The sequence below is a fragment of the Lissotriton vulgaris genome, chromosome 9 (genome assembly GCF_964263255.1).
Source record: "Lissotriton vulgaris chromosome 9, aLisVul1.2, whole genome shotgun sequence".
NCBI lineage: Eukaryota > Metazoa > Chordata > Amphibia > Caudata > Salamandridae > Lissotriton > Lissotriton vulgaris.
Window position 1 is genome coordinate 765,192,941 of NC_141697.1, and position 23,515 is coordinate 765,216,455.

The 23,515-nt window shown below is 43.5% G+C and overlaps 1 protein-coding gene across 1 annotated transcript in view; it reads right to left on the reverse strand.

The window, feature by feature from the left end:
* PACS1 (phosphofurin acidic cluster sorting protein 1) overlaps positions 1-19,270 on the reverse strand; it is a 1,518,728-nt gene extending 1,499,458 nt beyond the window's left edge. Inside the window, exon 1 of the mRNA XM_086938495.1 lies at positions 18,857-19,270. Coding sequence (XP_086794621.1) covers positions 18,857-19,017 — 161 coding nt within the window. The 5' untranslated portion in view covers positions 19,018-19,270. The remainder of the gene's footprint in view (positions 1-18,856) is intronic.
* Positions 19,271-23,515: the final 4,245 nt, after the last annotated feature.

The following is a 23,515-nucleotide window of genomic DNA, read 5'->3' on the forward strand; positions in this document are numbered from 1 at the left end:
AGCTCCTGGTATGACCAAGAGACCATATAGTACAGATGGCAGAATAACCCCCATTCACCTTGCTCAGTCCACTTTTACTTCTTGATCAAACTACCAGAACATATACTAAGAGCAGTAGTATAATTTCCATTCACATAGGTTGGTTCTTGACCACTCAATAAAAGTGCATGACGGTGCAGCTCACACTCAAGGTAGTTTCAACAATATGATGCAGAAGGATCTAAAATGATGAGTGCCGTAAGCTTGTATGGACAGGCCTATTTACACTTGTGTGTGACGTGATGCTCTTTGTTGACCATACACTTGTTACATAAAAACCTCTCTCAAATAGGCCGCATCTGAATCTCACAATTTGTTCTCTACACCCATTGGCTTTAATGCCAAGGTATCCTGCCCCTCATTTTATTATTATTATTATTATATTATTATTATTATATTTCTTATATAGCGCCAAAATCGACCCCCGAAGGGGTATCTCCGCGCTTGCCTTGGGAACCCGTCCTGGTTTTTCTCTGTGAGATAGCCCCTACCGGGCATCCCCAAGGTGAAAGCCAGGCATCCCACCGCGGGGGGGCGTTGTGGAGATTAAGCAAGCTTAATGCCCAGAGTTGCAGAGTGTGAACCCATGATTAGGTCAGGCACCGAAGCGAGAATTATCGAGTCCGTGGACATTTGAGCTCAACACCCTGCCGCGTCGGGAATCGAACCCTGGTCCCGGGTCTGACCTCTGCTTCAGGGTCTGCCTGCTCTAACCAGTGACCCACACTTGTGCTTTGCGCTTAAGCACAGAAACAAATCGCGATAAAAGGCCAACTCAGGTCTTCCAAGACTACCCCAATGCCCTACCCACATAGGCCATATAACAAACATACATACTTTTCCAACCATAGTACTTGTATGGAGTAAAGTGCTACTGGTGTGTGCATGAAGAGTTATAACACATAACTACAATACAATACAATCAAATTTAATGACTACATGACGCAGAGTCAAACCATGACTTTTTCAGTGGCAGTTTGATTTCGATCCACTCTTCAGACTTAGTTGGCAAAATCACATACTACACAGTATGTATGGTCAATTACGAATGCTACTTTTGAAGATGTACAGATATGAATGCCAAATATCCCTTATACTCTTCTTTGTTGTCAAGAGCAGTGTTGTCCAATGTGAAACCTATATTTCAAGTCTCTGGAAGGTCTTTGTGCAGAAAAAGAAATAGCAAACTATTCAAAAAACGCACACCACTGGAGTTTCAACAAATCACATCTGTGCAGGCTGCTAAACAAGCTCAAAGAAGCATGCTTCATCAAGGAGATCTGCATTCATCAATCAAGGAGTCAATGAAATAAAGATATTGCAACAAGGTATACAGCATAAAAAGAGGCACACAGATAGGCCTGTGCAGTTTGCTTCCTTCATTTCACAGTAATGGCAACGGTCTCCGAGTCTGTTCCGAGGTGCTATATGTACCAGTTAGTCATTTGTTTAGTTCCCTCAATTCCTTTAAGTTATTTACACCTCTTCATTTTCTCCCAGCTGAGCCTGTATTTGGCATTCTCGTGGTCATTTCATATACTGACCCCCACAGGGAAGCCACTTTCTAAACCTTTCTGGCACCTCCAATCTGATGCGCTGACGATCCTCCTCCTCGACTGTATGAATGAAGACTTGTTCTTCCTGACGAATCAACTCCCTCTCACCCTCTTGTTGTTGCTCTCTATCAAGTGCTGTCCCATTGAGTTTTTTCCCCAAACATTTTACACAGATCGGTGATTATGTCTTTCAGCCTCACTTGACCAAAATGAAACAACGCCTACAAACCACTCACCTACCACTCTCCTGCAGCACATGCAGGGTTAATTTGCTACACTGGATTTTGCTACACTTGGGTTTTTCCACAATCCCTATGACTTCAGAGATGTAACATTGATGGCAGAACCCCCACTTTGAAAAAATGTCCTGAACTGATCATTTTATTGATGAACCCATTTCAGACCTTCACAGAGTAGGCTAGAAAGCCCTGTGCAGTTCAAGGCCTGTCCCGGAAGTCTTTTGTTGTTTTCGTCTCACAACAGAGAACAGGTCGGTATCTGCAAGCGGCATGAACCAGCACAGACTGTGGGCTGTGCTTCGGGGAAGGCAGAACCTTGAATCTGTGATGCTAATGCATTGCAATGCGCGAGGGATGCTGCAACTTCTGCAGCTCAGAGGATGCCCCCCGCCACGAAACCAGGCAGACACTGCAGGTTTACAAGCGACGAGGCCTGCATGCGACGCATTAGCAGTGTTCTGACAACGTGAGCTTTCCATCCCTATTGTTTGCTGAACTGTGCTCTTTACGCCGATTCCCGCTTTGAACAGCTGTTTGACAGCAATGCCGTTCTCGTGCGTTCTGTCTAGTGGAGTTCTTTTATTTTTGCAGAGTTCAAAGCAATTCTTAATGGCATTTCACCCCCACATTACGCCAACCCACGCCCAAGCCTGCTTCAATCCCCGAGCACGTCCCCTCGGTTTAAAACGGAAGGAAATGCTTAACATAGCTTGGGAGGCGTTCACTGTCTCAGAAAGAGCAGGCGTGTGATAAATGGTGTTTAGCCCATAACTACAGAACACGTGACATTGTGAAAGAATCTCTAGCACGCCGAAGGATGGCATGGAACGAGGTGAACCCTGCGATCACCTGGGGGGTTTACATGCAGAACGCCACGGGCATCCGTCTGGCTCAAGGCAGTTTCACTTCTCTCCTCAGGATGCAGCAATGCGACAAGCAAGCAAGCCCGATAAGAATGTGTTTGAGAGATCAGGGAAACAGGAGAAAGGGTACGAACCGTAGCTGCAAATAATTAGCTGAAACCTTCTGAAATGTGTCGAAAGTAGCAGAAAGCGCAGAGCCCGGAGTGCATGGACCTTCATGTGACTTAAGAACTCCGCACAGTATCTCCGCCACACACAGCTAGGTCATAAGGTTCGATACTAGAGAGAAAATGAACAGAGTTAAGTGAAAAGGGGTGGACACAATAAAGCCTACAAATACAGTTCAAGTTAACAAAATAGGTTTTGTAGTCAATCGCCCTTCAGTTAATAGAACTTTCTGGGTCGTGGCTTTAAGGCACGCCAGTTACTGTGTTGAGTATTTACAGGAGGATAGCACAGACTCAACCAGTATTCGCTGACAGAAGAGGGATACATAAATTGGGAAGGTATGACGAGTTGCTTATTTTCAAAAGCCCACCTCGCAAGCACTAGGTTGCGGTGGACAATTTCTCTGGGCATGCCACACTCAATAGCTGGACTTGCCTTTAAAAGTTTAAGCAAAGGTGACTGGAAGTATGTTGTGTGGAGTGAAAAGAGGGACCTAGCTGTAAAAGAGGTTGTCACTGCTGTAAAAGTTAAGCGAATAACCCTATTTCTGACATTATGATTCCCACGGAAAATGCAAACCTGGGATTAGCTTCATGTGATATGACCAGACAAAAAAGTCATACTAAGTAATGTGGAACTATTTCACAACCTTTTAAAGTCCTTCATTACTTTTTTTTTTTAAAAAACGATTTGGTTAAAATGCTCCAAAAACCAACTTTTAAAGTTAACTACAGCCAAAAAAATCCATGCAAGTTGCAAAACGGAAAATAAAAACGAGTACACCAAACTGAAAATGGAGAATATATCACCTGGGTTATCTCGTTCCACAGAACCGAAAGTCTGATCTTCAGAGATGTCAAGAATGTTTTGCTTATGGCTCGCCCCTTTCTGTAATGGCACAGACAAGCCAATTAACAATGCACCAGACTGACGTCCAGAACAATAACCAATGGCTGAGAGGCACTCAAACGTTCCTTCCATCACTTTCTGGGCTATCTTCATAGCAGTCAAGGCCATTAACCATGAGGGGGAAAAATAACACCAGCATGAAAATACAAATATCCCCGAACTGGGGAAAAATTAAGGCTTTTACACAATGTTCTATATATTTAATAGTTGACAAACAGATAATGGTTACGTCAAAGGTTGAGCTCCACAAATACAATTCAAATGCAGCACTAGCCTCAAGGGCCTGAATGATTCCGTGCGCAATTGGTTAGCTTAGTGTCAAAATCTGGAGGGCATTTATTAGGATGGTAAAAGCATGGGAGTAAAATCTGGAAATACAGCTAACTGGTGGGCAGAGAACGGTGGCTTGGGCAGAAATACAGCCATATTAAATGTGCTCCTGGGGACATTTCCTAGTGCTGGAAGACCGAAACGTGTAATTGTTTACTTACAAATGGTTAGGAAAATATATAGTTCACATAATTTAATCACACAGATACATTATGGGATGCGAACAGTCAGTATAGAGAAAAGTATCTATGACAAAAGTCTACCTACATCTCTTTGCGAAACTTTCTCCAGCTTCAAATAGAGATTGAAGGGCAAATGTTTGTAGAAAAATAGGATTGGCTTACAAAGATATATAACGTGATGCATATATAAATAAAGCAACATTAAGTGACTACCGGTAATAAAACCACTTCGAAGCTAATATTTCAGAAACGTCAGCAAATAGCACACATATTCTTAAAAACCTAACTTTCAGAATTTTGGTGCTTCATGGTGTCTAGGATACAAACTTCGGTTTTCAGCCACAAAGTTAAACTGATGTTTATGCAACAAAAAGACAAGGAAAGAAAGGGGATTTGTTACATCAAAAAAAAGAGCATAAAACGAATCTTGTGTTTGCCGAATGCTGCACGTTACTCTAAAATAAAACTGAAGAGCAAGCACATACATGCTTGGCTGAATACCAAGCAAAACACCCATTAAAAAACACGTCAAAAAGAAATTATTGCTTAGAACAAACGTGCCAGCAGTCAAACTGAACTCTGAAAACATCAACATGGTTTTTCTTTGAAGCTGACAAATTTTAATATAAAAAGGATACAATAAAGATATTTAATACAGCTATTTATATTCTAAAAATGTCAATCCGAGTATTTCAGATAAGATACAGCCTTCACCCACCGATCATTTAAAAAAAACCATAATGCTCTATTGCGTCAAAAATAGCACTCTGGCGATGCCAGGAACCACAGTAAAGTATTCTAAGAAGAACATCTAGGTCTTCACCATCTAAACACTGCAACCAATAGACGATTAGCCACTACTGTGGCATATTCCCCAACTACAAATACTCGATGCACCATGTTTAGCTCTTGTACATCAAACATACAATAAGTCAATACCCATTATATGAAAAAACAAGCAATTAAGGAACAACCTGCGGCTGGAATTTACTCACCGAGCGCAAATGATCAAGAGATGGCACACATCTAGATACATAACTCGAGGGACGATCTTGAGTGCTGGTTCCATCAAACACCGCAACGAGTCTAGGAAGGTCCATAAAACTGAGGCCCTGCCATTTACTTGGGAACTGCTCACCCTATGTTTTGGCACACCCATCAATTAATTCAGGTTCTATACATTCAAACAATAGAGACATCGCACCGGTCCACATCCCCACCTCTGGTCCACTGGAACATTGCAAGCATTCTAGTGAGGTCAAAGCAGCTCGTGTAAGCACGTTCACGGAAGGGAGGCCCCAAAAGCTCTGGTACACCCCTTAAGTCCAGCTTTGGTACAGCCAAACACAAGAGGATATATGATCTCTGGTATATCTAATACCACAAGCACTCTAGGAAGATCAATGCATCTGTAGTACACCCATACACTTCAGGGATGAACCCAAACTCAGACACTCCCATATATCTGTAGGTGAACACTAATTCAGACGCATTCTAGCACTAGAGGAGGACACCCTGCATCCTTCAGCTCTGGTATAATAGAGCACCACAAGCATTCCAGGGACGTCAATGCAGCCCTAATACATTCAAATGCAACTAATCCTCTCCTCACCCTCACCCTCACTTCAGTACATCCAAACACTTGAGCGGTGACCCCTGCTTCTGGTACGATGGACCACTACACACACTTGAGGGAGGCAATCCAGCCCGGATACACCCAATACTATGATTGATAGCGCAGTGCCGAAGAAGGATCAACAAAGCTGTGCGAGCTTGAAAACTCTGTCGCAGGTGCTGGATTTGGACTCAGTAGTGAATGGCACAATATGCTGTTACACAGTCGCAGGCAAGGCTGAACTCAGAATGATGATTTATTAAACATGGCCGGAAGGTTCAGAGGAAAAAATGCGAACTAATACTCTATTCAAGCGATAAGCATACTCAGTGTATCACTTTAATTGTAAAACGTGCACAGTGCATTTTTAAGCATTCAAATTACTAACACGAACAGGAAACTGAATGTGATGCAACAATGGTTCATCAGTTCTACAAGAGCAATAGAGGCTATGAGGCCACATTAAACAATGCAACTTTCCAAACAGATGAAAACTTACACCAACTCGTTTAAAGTGAGTACTACAAAAATACACCAGTCGGCTTTAAAGTCCATCCACTTTTAGTGCCTTAGATGCATCCAATCAATAAATCTATTAAAGTCGAACTCAAAACTCACTACGAAATTAGAGCGCATTGACTGCAAAAACAGTCTAACTTGGGCCCAGAGCAGATGCACAAGTAGTCCATCAATAAGGATCATAAAGTCGTACTTTTTTAGAAGACTAAAACAAGCATTGGCAATCCCAATAGGCCACGCAATGGCTTTGGTTGTATTTCCTGATACGAGCTGGCTTTGTAAAGGAAATAAAAAAGGTAGCACAAAATACTTTTTTTGTGGTAGTAACACAGACAACTTATCTGGGGAGAAGCAACACAAAACCAATGGAGTTAAATTGTGTTGCGTGGAGTGTAATAGAATTATCTTGTAGGTGAGAGTAATGTGTCTTTTTTTGGCTGCAGGAGAAGATTGGGAAAGACTGCTTGAGTTCTGAAAGTACAGTGATTTAGGATGCTCTGCATGCAGGAGAATCCCTTAGCTTTTAAATAGACTGCTGTGTTTTTAGGCAATCATGATATTGGATTTTACTGGTCAAGGGAGAGGTTCTATATTTGTTTTAGCAGCTGAAGGGAGTAATGCTTAGGCAGGAAGACAAATAGTTAAATAAGCACGGACAGGTCGGAGGTGGGGTGGGGTGGGGAGGACACGGGAGATCAAGTGAAATATAAGCCGCCCGATATTTATTTCTGCAGCTGAAGTGTGCAATATTTACTTAGAGCTGGTAATATCTTCAATTTGATTCTGAGGCCCTCGCTATACGCTACTGTTCCGACACTTGGCTTGCCCATGTTACACTTGTCAACAGAGGAAGGTGTGTGCACACTGCAATGTGCCACCATATGTGATTCCACTAATTTTGAAATGTATGCTCCTAACATTTTTGAAACTTAAGTTGTACAACTATGGTGGCTACTCTACGCCATGTCACTACAGACACTGTTTCTGATCCTCTGCATTTCACTCTTAAATAACGGATATCGTGAGTTAATTTAATTAGGTCCACTGACAGACTACAATAGCCAGATTGCATTACATTGTCATACACAAGCCTAGTCCTGGAAAGTGACAGTAATGACACTGACACGGAGTGGGGTTTTCACCTTGGCTATGAACTAAGTCCCAAAGTGTGAAGTAGGCTGCAAACTAAACTGGGGCTACTTTGGTGATTCCAGATGATCCTAAATTAAGTGCGAGTAGTTAATGTAATCATTTTTCTTCCAGTGAGTTCTGGTACTTGTGCTGCTCACAATGTTATGCGCTGAAGATCCTTGGTTCCAAAAATAAAATAAGAATTAAACGTTATGCTCTGCACCATTTTTTTTTCAGCTGCTTACGAACGAGTGTCACTCAAAGTGTTACACATGAGACATGCAAATTTCACAAGTACGCATATCGAAAACTTGGAAGTTATATTTTGTGATGTGTGTTATATTGGGGTGGTGGCCGGAGAGAAGGTCAGCCTTTATTCCAGCTCCAGAGGACCACCCAGGGTCGCACCTAACACTTGCAGCATAGACACACAAACTCTACCTCCATCTTCTTCACGCTCTCCGCAGCAGATGCATTAACCTGAGCAATAGCACCGAACAAAGAGCAATGGGAGTATTCATGGGCGATGAGAGTAATCTACTATGTGATGGGGTACTCTCATCATCCCAGCGGGGACAGAGTATTTTAGGTCTCACTCACCTCTGGGCGGTCACAGTAGCCGGGCCCCCCAATGACAGACAGGAACCACACGTTCTCTGTGAGACCCTGGGTCCCATGACAAATTGCTGTACTACATATGCGCTGACTGTGACACAGCTTGACTGGAAATGTAGTTTTACCCTGTGTTGATGACTACAGTACAATTAAGTCTGTGAATATGGAGCAAATGTTAAAACTAGTGGGAGGGGCTGAAATGCCTCCTGCGCTTGGCAGCGCTCCACGGAAAACTCTGTCTTCAAGAGCTCTACGCAACCGCTGACAAAAGTAGCGCAGAGCGACTCAAAACTAAAGCTCTAGTGTTCCGGCCAAAATGCAATGTTAAATAAAAGAGTGCGTCCCCAGTATAAAATGCCCTGAAGCGACACAACTTAAAGGGGGGACAAATAGCACAATTGACCACACAACAGAAAGGCAGTATGAAAAGCACAAGAAGGAACCAATTAAAAGTGGTGGGCATGGCCAAACCACACAAACGGAATACATCAAGCCTCGCAGAGCTGCGCATGCATGCTGACGCTAGGTTCGACCTAAAAAGAGTGTATCGTGGTGGATGTGTATGTCAATCCCTTCATGTTAAGCACAGCTGCTAGCTCTACATGTCCTGCACCCTAAAGAGCGCACAGGGTCGACACATTTTCTCAATATAAATTTAGAGGATTAAATCATCTGCTACAAACAGTAAACTCTTAATCAGTGGCCAAGGGTCTGGGGAGGCTCAAGAGTGCAGTTCCACATTTAATAGGCTTCAAAACACTTTTAATATAACACTGTTAATTTCATAATACTTTTAATAACCTTCATAACACCTACTTGGGCGGAGAAAGATGAATTTGCTTTGTTTTTGGTCTGAAAAGGCATAACATTTTCTAAACTCCCTACAGTGTTTTACATGCTTGTGAAATTGTGATTTGTCAGAGCTTGATACCTCTTTGAGTGCTTAGGTATTTAGAGAGAGATCACACAGGAGCACAGACGATAAGTATAATGTGCGAATTTGTAGCAATTTCAGCCCAAATTTTCAGCAGATATGGCCTCAGCTTCAAGAGAATGCAAGACCTTATTATAAAGCCAAACTACATGGGATGTTGGTCAAGGGTAATAGGGGTTTGAAAGAAGACAAGGCCAATGCCCCAGAAGGCAGGGTCTAAAAATATATTTTTCGTTTGTTATACGAGTACACTTATGAGGACTACTTGCCAGTGTGCAAGGAAATAATATGGATTTAATGTTTTTTGTTTAAGAACGGATTCATTTTTAACATTGAAAAACCCGTACTGACTGCACACTACAAACATACAAAACAAACGAATGCCTTTCAAAAAAGTTGCAGAGCTAATTAACTGCACATTTGCTTAGTACTACTTAAATAAGTGGACAAAGTCCTACACCGATCCGAACGGCATCTATTATTGGTTCCCTGAATACTCCACGTCAGCTGCTCAAGTGAGAAGGGCACCTTCCTAGAACAAAGGAATGCCAAGACTAGCAAAACCTTTTAGGAAAGAAAAGCATAAGCGAGCTGAAACAGATCCCAAAGAGCCTACTTGTCCCTACGTTCCATCCTTCTGGTTGTAAAAGGCATTCTTAGCAGGCCAATGAAGATATTATGTAACATATTGCTGGGGTCCCTGCCCCTCGGCTCTCAAAGGTTATAAACCAATGGGACCAAAAAGTGCATTAACCTCCTGCTACAGAATGGCTGTTTCCAGAGGTTCCACTCAGTGCTCACTGACGCATGGCCCTTTACTGGAAACAGAGACCCTTTGCTAGCAGCAGAGCTGTGAAACGTGTTCATAGAGCACACAAGGACTGAAACGAAAGCCGATATTGTCATCACTAAGCAAGAAAAATAAATGTGCTTCCATCTGTCTCGTGGGGCCATTCATACATGCACCTTTACTGAGGCAAGACAAGCCCTCAAATGTGGAGGGCAATTTAAACTAATTTATTAAACAATGCACGTGCAGTCAAAGCGATTATAATCTAGTAGGAATTAACATTTTATTCCCTAGATTGCAGCAGTATACTAAAAGCCGGAAGCACTCTGATTAAAGGTCATCATATACAGGAACATTTATTATTTCGATCAAACACAAGTATTAATGCAAGTTGGTAGATTTATGTAATCGATAATACCTGAATGTAAGAGGTTTATACAGTAGCATGGCCAGCGCATGTGAACGCTAAACCTTTACTGTTATACTTAATAAGGCTCGCTGTCACTATTCTATTCTGTAGTTACTTAATACCTGCAGTTAATGTTACCTAGGTTTGTCAAGTGTTGTCCATCTGACTGAACAATAAATTATTCAGGTGATAGTACTTTGCTAAATCACAGACTCCAGTCTGCATTATGCGTGTTACTCAAACAACACTTACTTCCGCCATAATGTATCCAAAGAGTGCACCCTAATGTGGCAGGAATTAATTTGTGACAATCCCTGTGAAAGCATGGCCCACGCATGTATAGCATTTACTGGATCAAGATTACATCCAGCTAGCTGGAATGGAGGCAATTTCTGAAATATAAATCACCTATGTTCAAACACTGATTATTTTACGCATTTGACTAGCCTCCATTGTGCCGTTTAAAACACAATATTTTTTCAAATCAAGGAATGATTTGGTTAGCTTCCTAGCATTAGGGAGACAACAAAGCTCGGAGAAAACGTTTAAAAAACGAAGGCAAACATGAGCTAGTGGAGGACCCAAAGACCACTCGAAGTATATTTTATTACAGAGATAGTCCGACAAAAGCAAGCGAGTGCTGCCTTTTCAGTGAAACCTAAAAATTATGGTAAGGACCACAATCCAGAAGAATTCCCAAGTGTTGTAGAAATGTTGGGCCATTTCCATTTCAAACCTCAATTTTATATAATCTTGTCTATTTAGCTGCCTGTGACCTAGCATGGAAGGATGTCACCTTCATAGGTAGATGCTTTCAAACATTTGACGTTCTTAGTGAAGCCGACGTGCATCTGTCGTTATTTAATGGCCCATGGACATATGCTCCATGGTGAATGGAGATGATGCAGTACTTTGTGGGTTTCATGATGCATTTAAGGTTACAGATGTTTCTAAGGAGCGTACCAAGGAACAGATAGTTTTACTGTAGCAGCCCTTAGTTCAATGGAGCATGTCTATCCAAGTTGGTTCCATGTGTGCAGTTGACAGAATACTGACGGCTGTCTGGGTTAGAGGACTGAGGGAATGCGTGTGCCAAGATGGTGAGAGCTCAGACAACAAATCCTAGTGGTCACTTGTTGAAAGACTATGAGAGATGATTGATTCGCCTGATGTGGGGAGGACAGAGTGTAAGACTACAAATGGGGTTCCATGATCGACTGCCTCTGCAGCTCAGAAGCTAAAGTTTCATAATTAAAAAAATAACAAAATTCATTCGATCTCTGTAAACCGTAATACAATTACCATGTTTATGGTAGAAATGTTTCCATACAGTGGGAGATCAATGCATCAAAGATTAATAACATTGAAGAACATTTCTCACTCTAAGAGTACAAGGTATTGATTGTTTGTAATAATTCAGCGCATATTTGCATCCAGCCACTTTGAATAATGAAAATTTTTACTCTGCATCCCTTCTTTAACACTGAACAAAAAGGGATAAAATCTACATGAGAAGAGCCGGAAAAAGCTTCAGATACCGATTTTACCCTACTGACAGAAGACTGGTATCCATTTGGAATCCTGTTTTCGAGGACAATTAGCAAGAACACCCAAGTTACATCTTATTAGTAAGCATTCCTAGTTTTCTGCATGAAGAAGGATAGCTTTGGTGGAAGCAAATGATTTTTTTAAACAGATATTGACGTTGGATGAGAAGCACCTGCTAATGTATAGGCAGCAAACCAGAAAGTTTAGCCCAGTTTCTGAAAATGGTGGACTGGCCAAAATTGGAAGTTGGGGCAGAATAAGAAATGGAGTCTGAATATCATTGCCACTGCACCAATAAATCTGTAATGGAACGGAAATTGAAATAAGCATTGGCAATGCCAATTGGTCTGGCTTTAAAGGAATGTTGTATGGAAATATGAAGCATTACATATAAATAACATTAGAACGGATAAGTATTTGCGTGGAAGCAAAGAACTGTAGAATAATATTGGTGTAGGTTCAGGTGACAGTTACTCTATCAAGTCAGACCAAAACATTCATGTAGACTAACGACTGCCCTACTCCCATCTGTGGGGCAACCAGAGAAAAACACCACAAATTAACTAGTTATCTAAGACACTTTAATCGCTTTACAATGTCATGTATGTGCCCTACACCAATATTATTCTACAGTTCTACAAGCATACCTTCTGACCAGTGTTGTGGAATCTCCCACTGAGAATGCAGTGTGGGACTGGACACATTCTCGTCACAGAGCTTTACTCCTAACACAGGGTTGGCTAGCCTAAGGGAGACATGATGCAACTGAAAAAGTGGGATCTAATTCTGTGTAACACACAATTTAGTCAATTACTGGACAGTTATAACTGAAGTGATATTTATGGACAAAGACCCCAGTAAACAACAAAGAAGAACAGACAATGGATTAACGACTAACCAGACTCGCGAAAGGAAAGTGTATGAAAAGAACAAGAAAAGGGAGGTTAAACCTACTTATAGAGTGAGAGAAACCATTTATACTAAACAATTCTCCTTTTTGGTATGACATAAAATCTAAATAACACAGGGTTGGCTAGCCTAAGGGAGACATGATGCAACTAAAAAAGTGGAATCTAATTCTGTGTAACACCCAATTTACTCAATTACTGGACAGTTATAACTGAAGTGATATTTATGGACAAAGACCCCAGTAAACAACAAAGAAGAACAAACAATGGATTAACGACTAACCAGCGGACTCACGAAAGGAAAGTGTATGAAAAGAACAAGAAAAGGGAGGTTAAACCTACTTATAGAGTGAGAGAAAGCATGTATACTAAACAATTCTCCTTTTTGGTATGACATAAAATCTTAATAAATTAGATCTTGACTAAGACGAAGCACAAATATTTATTCTGCATTAAGAGCCCTGGCAGGCTCCTACCAACACCTTTGCTTCTGAGGATGAAAAGAAGTTACACAGCCCTTGTTGTCAGCAGAAACTACCCCATGCCAAATAAAGTTCATCAGTCTGAAAGTAGCAGAGATTCAAAAGAATTAGAAACTGCATCTACGTCACCTTCTATGTGTTGCCAAAATTAACCGAGGCATTACAATAACAAGAGCAGCCTGGTGTTTCTTAAAAAAATTATTCAGAGCTGGAATGTTGTGCAGGCATAATATTTATGTAATCCTATCCAGAGAAGGAGAAACACAAATTCCTGTAAAGACCGCACCCTTCCATGGCCGGAACACTAAACAGGCCTGGAAACGCAAGCCATACCCTAAAGTGTCGATATGATGTACCTAGAGATTTTAAATGAACACAATATCAGCAACCCCTAATTCAGCACACAAGCATACCTTCTGACCAGTGTTGTGGAATCTCCCATTGAGAATGCAGCCCTTCCCTCTCTCAGAATGTATCATAGTGCACACGTTAAAAATATTTCACAACTAAATATTCACTATTGCACAAATCTTCTGTACTACTAAAAACTGGCATGGTGTCTGTATCACACGCTTTTCACGCCACACTCCAAAATCTCGCCTTTTTAAGCAGAATTTATAAACCTTTTGCATTATTCTGCCTTTCAAATGCATGTCTTGCGAAACAGTAATAACCTTACTGCGCAGATAAAAACGCCAGGAAATAACCATATTGCTTATGATGATAGCTAATCTAGGAAGAGATTATTTTAATGACTGTGGGTGGGCGGTAAGCTGGCGTCAGACACAGAACAGCGCAGCACACAAATTGGGATTTATTTTTAAAGCCCATGGGCCAGTGACAAATCTACTTTAAATGATCATTTCACAATGTCATAATGAGGGGGCTTGCAACCACAACAGTTACTAATTGGAAATGCGCTGACCAGACACCAGAAAAAGAGTTGGCAGCTCAACCTTTCATTGCTTGCCTTCTCCTGCTGTCAATGTGACAGTAAAGGAAAACACAGACAACTGATACAGCAGCAGAGCTTTCCACAGTAGTCTATTTCCACAGAAAAGAAGGCTTATTTTCCACTTTTGATGATTTACGCAGGCCAAGAGATAAATTACATCTTATCTTCTTTGTTGCTCAAGAAAACCTGCAATTATATCATCTGCAATGAAGACCTATTATGATAAAGCCATATCAAGATAGTTTGTAATAAACACATCAGAAGATCCCGGTTACCCAAAAGCCCGGATTCAGGCTTTGTAAGGAAGCAATCTAGGCCATAAAGAACAGACTAGAAACAGTGGTATCTCAGCAGCTTATAGATACCCTGCATCAGATTCATAGTCTCTAATAAGCAAATTGAGAGCATGAGAAACAGCGCATCTGTAACTGCGCACCCTTGGCCCAGGGCAGGGGACACCAAGGTGGCGTTTTGTAAACATTAACAGATTTCGCAGCATCAGAAATGGGAGGATTTTATGTTTACGCTTCGTAAAACAGCTGGAGAAACAAAACAAATGTTGCAGCAAGGTTGGGGGAGGGTAGGAAGTGTTCCACGGGGTAGAGGGGCAATCAGTTGGGAGCTGCCTCCTGTGGATAGGAAGAGGTCATTAATGTTCCTGGTCCTACTTCGTATGCTTAACTAAGATGAAACAGGACCAGTAGCTATAAGCATGGTTCCCGTCATCACTGCACCCTGTGCCTTCTTGATGACAAACTAATAAAGGAACATTTTATGAACCCCTGATACAAGAAACTAAAGCAACTCACGAAACTAAATGAGTAAGTATGCCACACAAGTGTATTCCAATGCCAGATGGTGCAGAAAATCAACAGTAGCAGTTGCCCACCACTGTGAGAAGGAGCTCCTTAAAAAAGGTGAAAAAGACGAAGTTTGAGAGCTGCCCTTCTGCAGTCCGACTATGATGTGCTGCTGGAAATTCATACTACAATATAGAAAAGTGGAAAAACTGTGAAATCCTTAAGAAACTGCAAAGTAGTATTTGTAGTTCTGCATCAGTCTCATCTTTTCTTAAATCTAAGGTGTAGTTCTGGATATGGAATGTTGGAGTAGGCCACAGGGCAACTGGTCACTATTAAGAGGCGTATCAGAGCGCTCACTGCTCCAGTGAGAAGTGCAAGGCCCTGGTCGTATTTGTGAGAAGACAAAAAATATGTTTGACCTACTTGAGAGCATTGTCACAGGTAAGAGTAGTACCGTTGTGGTCTGAGTCCCAGACCTCTAAGCATAGGGGTACATTAGAAGTATATGCTGTATGCACTCTTCCGTCTAACCATTATTTCCCATAACATTATTGCTATCTCAGCGAAGATGGTAGAGTACTGTGGCGGTATACCTGACCAGATACAGTGGTTAACTATTTCCATGGAGTAGATTACACTTCATAAATCTACCAACTATATCTGTGCATCCAATCCAATAAGAGTTGAAGGAGTGAATACAGATTGCAGAGGAAAGGGGTTTCTACTGACCGAAGAAAAACAATAATAAGGCATCGACCACCAAGAGACAATGCCTTGCCAATTGCCAATCGAGGAACACCATCATGCCAAACAGAATGAGTGGCCTAAAGGCAGAACCGTAGATAAATAAAGTGTTACTGTTATAATGGGTTAGAAACAGACCAGATCATTAGTTAGCACCATCAACACAACAGTTTAACACAAAATATTTCAAAGCTGCCATGGCAACCACTGTGAACTAGAACATAGGTGGTAAAGTACCTGTAAAAGGTAAAACACACGAAGATTATGTGCCAATATGGATTGGTCTTTACTGACCACTGTATGTACCTTGAAAATTATCCAACACCATCTAGGGCAAGGAAACAGGAGGGGTAGTGGCATGGTAATGTGGCAATGCGAGGGACATCACAAGGGTGGACTTCTCTGTATAGTTTTGACATTAGATGGGCATGAAATTGTATCCTGAACCTTATAATCTTAAGTATCACAATTGAAGCACCGAATCCACAGCAACATGAAAGGAGCACCTTTCTGACTTCTATAGACAACACTGCTTACCAAGATGAGACTAAACACTGAGGAAACAAAAAGTACAAAGCAGGCTATAGCTTCTTAACCAACAGAACCGGACAGAAATTAGGAGCCACACCAATGATATGAATACCCTACAAACGTTACAACACAAAATGCAGGAAAATGTGCTTATGCATTTGAAGAAAGACATACATAAAAAAAATTACAATATTAAACAAATCAGACTGTACTATTGACAAAGAAGCAAAAAAATGTATGGAAGTGAGAAATGCTCATGAATCTACAGATCCATACTGGGTCTTGAAAACAAAGGCAGGCATAGTTCAGTTATACAAAAAAAAGGAAAGATTTATTTAACCGGGTTTTAACGTCAGCCTTGTGATTATAATAAGTGATATTAACAAGTACAGCCTTTTCGCTAAATCTGAATAACTGACACAATATATTAAATAAAAATGTATCAAGAATGTCCCAGAAGAAAAGCAATCTATTGTATATCATGCACAAAACAAAACAAAGTGAGGGTGCTTCTCAACACTCAAACCATTGAACGGTTGCAACAGAAGTGAAACAGTTACACGCCAACAAATTCCAAGCATGATCCAAAAGAAAAAGTCGTTTGCAACAATGTATTTTGGTATATTCTGTTTTTAATTCGAGGAGCAGACACCCTAGAAAGGGCCTCATCCAGAAACTGACAGAACCAGAAACCAGCCAGGAATCTGGTGCCCATCTTTCATGAAAACCGGGGGCACTTGTAGAGTGGTCTGGCAGTATTACAGATACTAAAGAAAACAAATGCGAGAATAGAGCAGCTTCCTGAGGGACACATTACTAGGGCGAAGACTAACCATATGACACAGTGACAATCTTAAACGCTATCTACTGTTGTCAGTCCAACTAGCCCTGACCGCCAGCAGTGGGACCACTGAGATGATTGCAAGTCCCCACTATACTTCAAGACAGCTACCAAATAAGAGTAAAAAAAACAGTCAATATGGCAAGTTCTACAAAAAAAACAGGTAAGAAAAGCAATGATGTTTCATGGACAACACCTCGGTTCTCACGCGGGGGCGAGAAGCAAACAGAGAGCGAGGCGATATGAGCAGGAGCAGGGAAAGCTTTGTATCTGGATAATGGCCACACACGCACTATGGTCACAGCCAGCTCTCCCAAGAAACTGTAGAAATTGTGTACAATCTCGGAATTCTATGAATCCTCTTGTTTAAAGCGAGACACCAGGGCAGGTTCAAATAAAATCTTGTAACAAACTCTTTGGTGGGAAAAACAATACATTGTTACCAGATTCGGAATGAGCATCTTCTAATTACGAGAGGGGCAAAATGTTCTGGAAGACGCTCCCATGCGTGAAAATACTGCTTCATGGCAAAGAACGGCCAACCAGCATACTTCAATTAAAAACTAAACATACTTGGCATCTTACTTCATCTAAGACACATGCAGGTAAGGCAACGATGGGGGGGGGGGGGGGGGGGTGGGGGGGGGCAGTCATGTAGTCAAACAAAACTCAGTTTACCCTTTCACAAAAGGAATAACGGTGCAAGCTACATCAATCCAAAATCCCTGGAGGTATGCACTAAACGCTGAACAAAGTGAGCAGTGCACTAAGAAAGGTGTCAATAAAATATTATAAGAGAAGTGTCATCTACTTTAAGACCGCTGCGAAAGAGCACCCCTTTTTATGATCACCCCAAAATATGAAGCAAGCACGAACACAGCAGTACATCACAAAAATAAACCGTTCCTATCTAAAACCCCTTCTTTATGTGTATTTTAATTATTTTCTTACCATTTATGTTCCACTGCCACTTGCCTTGTGGATGGTATTAAACTGTTTTCATTCTGAGTTTCACATAAATTAAGTAAGCAACGAAGTAAACAATTAGCGTTTTATTAATGAAAAGTAATTAACTGGGCAGGTCACGCACATGTATTTGTTGGTCAAAAAACTGAGATTCACAGCCTACAATGCAAATAATTTTACAATGCATCATTGGAGCAAAATGCGTCTTCGAAGTGATGAGCACACTGCTCACCAATATTTCCCATACTTAATGTGGGAAAAATCTAGCTCTTGAAATGCGTTATTACAGAAAAGGTAACGGGTTAATCTGATATAGGTTATTTCGTTAAACTTCTGTTGAACCCTGCCTCTATTTTGTAACTGCAATTGTAATGTGCTCCCAACGAATTAGGGTAACTCCCAAACATGTATTCATTGAATACGAAATGCCAGTAAGCCTTGTGAGGTGCTCTGACGACCATTCGAGTATTGTTCTTGCACAAATTGAACTTTTTAAACATATAAGCATATATGCTGTCAATTGGACTAACCATAATACTTTCTTCTCAACATATCGACCTCCAGTCCCTTAGTATACAGTCAGGCCATATGTTGACAACCTTATTGGTCACAGCCTCCACCAGGGCACACGAATGTGACAGAGTAGTCCCACTGGGCTTGGGTGCATTGCCCAACGCAACCCCCACCCCCATACTGTGACACAGCAAGCATCCTCTGCAGCTCACCTGGACACAATTAATGTCCCCATCTGCACAGAAGAGTCCCTTTCACCCCCTTACCTGGGAACACAGCTGGGCGAGCTTCGGTCCACCTCCCAGGTTGCATAAAGGTTCATCTGCACAGGGCGGCCCAAAGGCACGGGAGGCTGGCGTGGAGCCGGTGCAGCGGCGGCCCCGCCGGAAGAGACCGGGGCCCCTGAGCCCCCACCGCGGTCCGCCATGGGGGTGACCCTCTAAGTCACAGCCTCAACCGATGGGGGGCTGACAGCGCTCCTCGCACTATCCCCGCGCAATCTGTCAACTCAGAAGCAGCTTGCAACGATGGAACGCGCTGCAAGGCCGTTCGCTCCGTGTCCCTGGAGTTCCAAGGCTCGCGCCTCGTACAGAGCGATAGCAACGTCCCACTCTCCCCCCTGTCACTGCAGCTGTAGAGCAGCTTCACGCGCAGCCACTCCGACTGCGGGTGCGTCGACCACGCCCCCGCTGCCTGCGAGAGTGGTCCAGAGCAGTGTCGGGAACGCCTTCTAGGCTGTTACAAACTTGACAGGCGACGGCGGTGGCCGCCTGACTTCTGTATTGCGCATGTGTTCTGGAGACTGCCATCTTGTGGTCAGGCAAAAGGTCTATACATTATTTCTATTCGGATCATGGGACCATACGATTAGTTTGCCTGACCAACCAGCCTTTCGGAGAAAACATAAAAAGGAGATGTTCTTTGTTTTTGTGAACATCTGTAATGCGGACTTTTAATTTATTGAAATGACGTAAAGCCATCAAAATGGGTCTGTGTTCGAAACCGGGACGTGCCAATCCTAACTGTCTGGGAGACACTTCGGAGTAATGATGCATGGTAAACGGCAGTGTTATGCATTTTCTCTGAGGCGGCCATCTTCAAACTGTCCCAGAACAAATTGAGCGCTGTAAAAAAATTGTCAAGAATAGTCAATCCCATGTGGTTGTTCTGTATTTTTTTTTTTTTTTAAAAGAAAACTGTATATGACTTGGTTTCTCATTTTCGGAGTGGTAATTTTACATCATTCTTTGTCCCTGCGCAACTTAACCATCTTACAAAACTGTGCCCCAAGACAAAACACAGTAGAAAGCAACATTCCAGAGTCACCTGCAAATCTAACACTGTCCAAGCATTGCAACACATACAGCTATTGCCTAGAATTTCATATTATGTTGTTCGTCCAGTACTGTACCATCCCCAGTGACACAGACGTTATGGTGCAAGAACATACAACTTCTTCAGCTGTTTACAAGGAGGCATGCAATAGAGCCAGTAGCATAACGTAAACTTAAGCCCCCTCTTTTTTTCTGGCCTCCACAGGAAACAAGCATTTGCAATGCAATAGGTCTCTTATTAGGAAAGTTTGAGCTATTGGTATTGTAAATGACAATTTTTCTATTCATGTGTTTGTTTTGAAAATAACGAAATTAATAGCTTTGTCATTTACAATGCCAATAGTTTTAACTTTCGCAAATGTGACACCTATAGCATTTGTAATGCAATATTTGTTGTATTTACGTGACTTAGATGTATTGGTATTACAAATAACAATGGCTTTAACATTTTTTAAATAATTAATACTTAAATAAATGCTATTGTAATTTATAATGGCAATAGGTTAAACTTTTGTAAATATCTTTTGTGAAGATTATGTTCAGTGTATTTTATTGTGACGAAAATCCAAGAGCAGAAGTGAAATATTATAATTTTTTTGTGACATTTGTAATAAAGCTTGAAACGTTGAGAGAGCATATTTGAACCAGTTGTTGTTAAATGGTTGCACAGATTGATGCTGTGGTGGTGCTGAGTGATGTTGTGGTTGCGACGAGTGATGCTGAGATCAGTGATGCTGTGGTAGCACATAGTGATGTTGTTGTGCCCCTGATTGATGCTGTGGTGATGCGATAGAGTCAGTAAGATAGATAGATAGAGTGAGGGCGATAGATAAATAGAGGGAGGGAGGGCGATAGCTAGATAGAGGGAGGGCGATAGCTAGCTAGAGTGAGGGCGATAGATAGATAGAGTGAGGGCGATAGATAGATAGATAGATAGATAGATAGATAGATAGATAGATAGATAGATAGATAGATAGATAGAGGGCGATAGATAGATAGAGTGAAGGCGATAGATAGATAGATAGATAGATAGATAGATAGATAGATAGATAGATAGATAGATAGATAGATAGATAGATAGATAGATAGATAGATAGATAGATAGATAGAGTGATGGATAGAGTGAGGGCGACAGATAGAGTGAGGGCAACAGATAGACAGAGTGAGTGCGACAGATAGATAGAGTGAGGGCGATAGATAGATAGATAGATAGATAGATAGATAGATAGATAGAGTGAGGTGGCCTCGTGGTGGACATGGTGGCCGTGGTGGTGGACATGGTGGTGGATGTAGTGGACATTGTGGTGGTGGACATGGTGGTGGTGGATGTGGTGGACGTGGTGGTGGTTGACGTGGTGGTGCTGGACGTGGTGGTGGTAGTGGTGGGTGTGGTGGTGGTGGACGTGGTGGTGGTGGAGGACGTGGTGGTGGTGGAGGACGTGGTGGTGGTGGACGTGGTGGTGGTGGACATGGTGGTGGACATGGTGTAATGGTGGTGGATGTGGTGGTGGTGGACATAGTGGTGGTGGATGTAGTGGTGGTGGACGTAGTGGTGGGGGATGGGGTGGATGTGGTGGTGGTGGACGTGGTGGAGGTGGTGGCGGGTGTGGTGGTGGTAGTGGATGTGGTGGTGGATGTGGTGGTGTTGGTGGTGGACATGGTGCTGGGTGTGGTGGACATGGTGGTGGATGTGGAGGACGCGGTGGTGGTGGACGCGGTGGTGGTGGATGCAGTGGTGGTGGACGTGGTGGTGGACGTGGTGGTGGTGGTGGTGGACGTGGTGGTGGTGGTGGGTGTGGTGGACTTGGTGGTGGTGGATGTGGTGGTGGTGGTGGACATGGTGGTGGTGGTGGAAATGGTGGTGGTGGACATGGTGGGGGGGGACGTAGTGGTGGTGGACATAGTGGTGGTGGATGTGGTGCTGGTGACCGTGGTGGTGAAGGTAGTGGTGGTTGTGGACGTGGTGGTGGGTGTGGTGGTGGATGTGGTGGTGGTGGTGGACATGGTGGAGGATGTGGTGGACGCGGTTGTGTTGGTGGGCGAGGTGGTGGTGGTGGATGTGGTGGACGTGGTGGTGGTGGACATGGTGGTGGTGGAGGTGGGTGTGGTGGTGGATGTGTTGGTGGGGGTGACATGGTGGTGGTAGATGTGGTCATGGTGGACATAGTGGTGGTGGATGTGGTGGAGGTGGTGGTGGATGTTGTGGTGGACTTGGTAGTGGACGTGGTGGTGGTAGTGGATGTGGTGATGGTGGAGGTAGACATGGTGGTGGTGGACATGTTGGTGGTGGAGGTGGGTGTGGTGGTGGATGTGGTGGTGGTGGTGGATGTGGTGGTGGTGGTGGACATGGTGGTGGTGGACGTGGTGGTGGTGGACGTAGTGGTGGTGGATGTGGTGGTGGTGGTGGAGGTGATGGTGACGATTGTGGACGTGGTGGTGGTGGACATTGTGGTGGTGGTGGACATGGTGGTGGTGGATGTGGTGGTGGTGGTGGACGTAGTGGTGTTGGACATGGTGGTGTTGGACGTAGTGGTGTTATACCTAGTGGTGGTGGATGTAATGGTGGTTGATGTGGTGGTGGTGGTGGAGGTGGCAATTGTGGACGTGGTGGTGGTGGATGTGGCGGTAGTGGTAGACGTGGTGGTGGTGGGAGTTGTGGAGGACATAGTGGTGGTGGTGAGTGGTGGATGTGATGGTGGTGGAGGTGGGTGTGGTGGTGGACGTGGTGGTGGTGGACATGGTGGTGGTGGATGTAGTGGTGGTGGATGTGGTGGTGGTGATTGTGGACATGGTGGTGGTGGACGTGGTGGGGATGATGGACGTGGTGGTGGTGGTGGACGTGGTGGTGGATGTGGTGGTGGTGGTCATTGTGGTGGAGGCGGTGGACGCGATGGTGGTGGATGCGGTGGTGGTGGACGCGATGGTGGTGGACGCGGTGGTGGACATGATGGTGGTGGATGCGGTGGATGCAGTGGTGGTGGACATGGTGGTGGTGGACGTGGTGGTGGTGGACGTGGTGATGGTGGATGTGGTGGTGGTGCTGGTGGGTGTGGTGGTGGTGGATGTGGTGGTGGTGGTGGATGTGGTGGTGGTGGACGTGGTGGTGGTGGACGTAGTGGTGGTGGACGTAGTGGTGGTGGATGTGGTGGTGAAGGTGGTGGTGGTTGTGGACGTGGTGGTGTGGTGGTGGATGTGGTGGATATGGTGGTGGACGCTGTGGACACGGTGATGGTGGACGCAGTGGTAGTCGACGTGGTGGTGGTGGACGTGGTGGTGGTGGACGTGGTGGTGGTGGATGTAGTGGTGGTGGATGTGGTGGTAGACGTGGTGGTGAAGGTGGTGGTGGTTGTGGACATGGTGGTGGATGTGGTGGACATGGTGGTGTACGCTGTGGACACGGTGATGGTGGATGCAGTGGTGGTGGATGTGGTGGTGGTGGCTGTGGTGGTGGTGGACGTTGTGGTGGTGGTGGAGATGGAGTTGGGTGTGGTGGTGGTGGACGTGGTGGTGGACGTGGTGGTGGTAGTGGATGTGGTGGTGGAGGTAGACGTGGTGGTGGTGGATGTGGTGGTGGATGTGGTGGATGTGTTG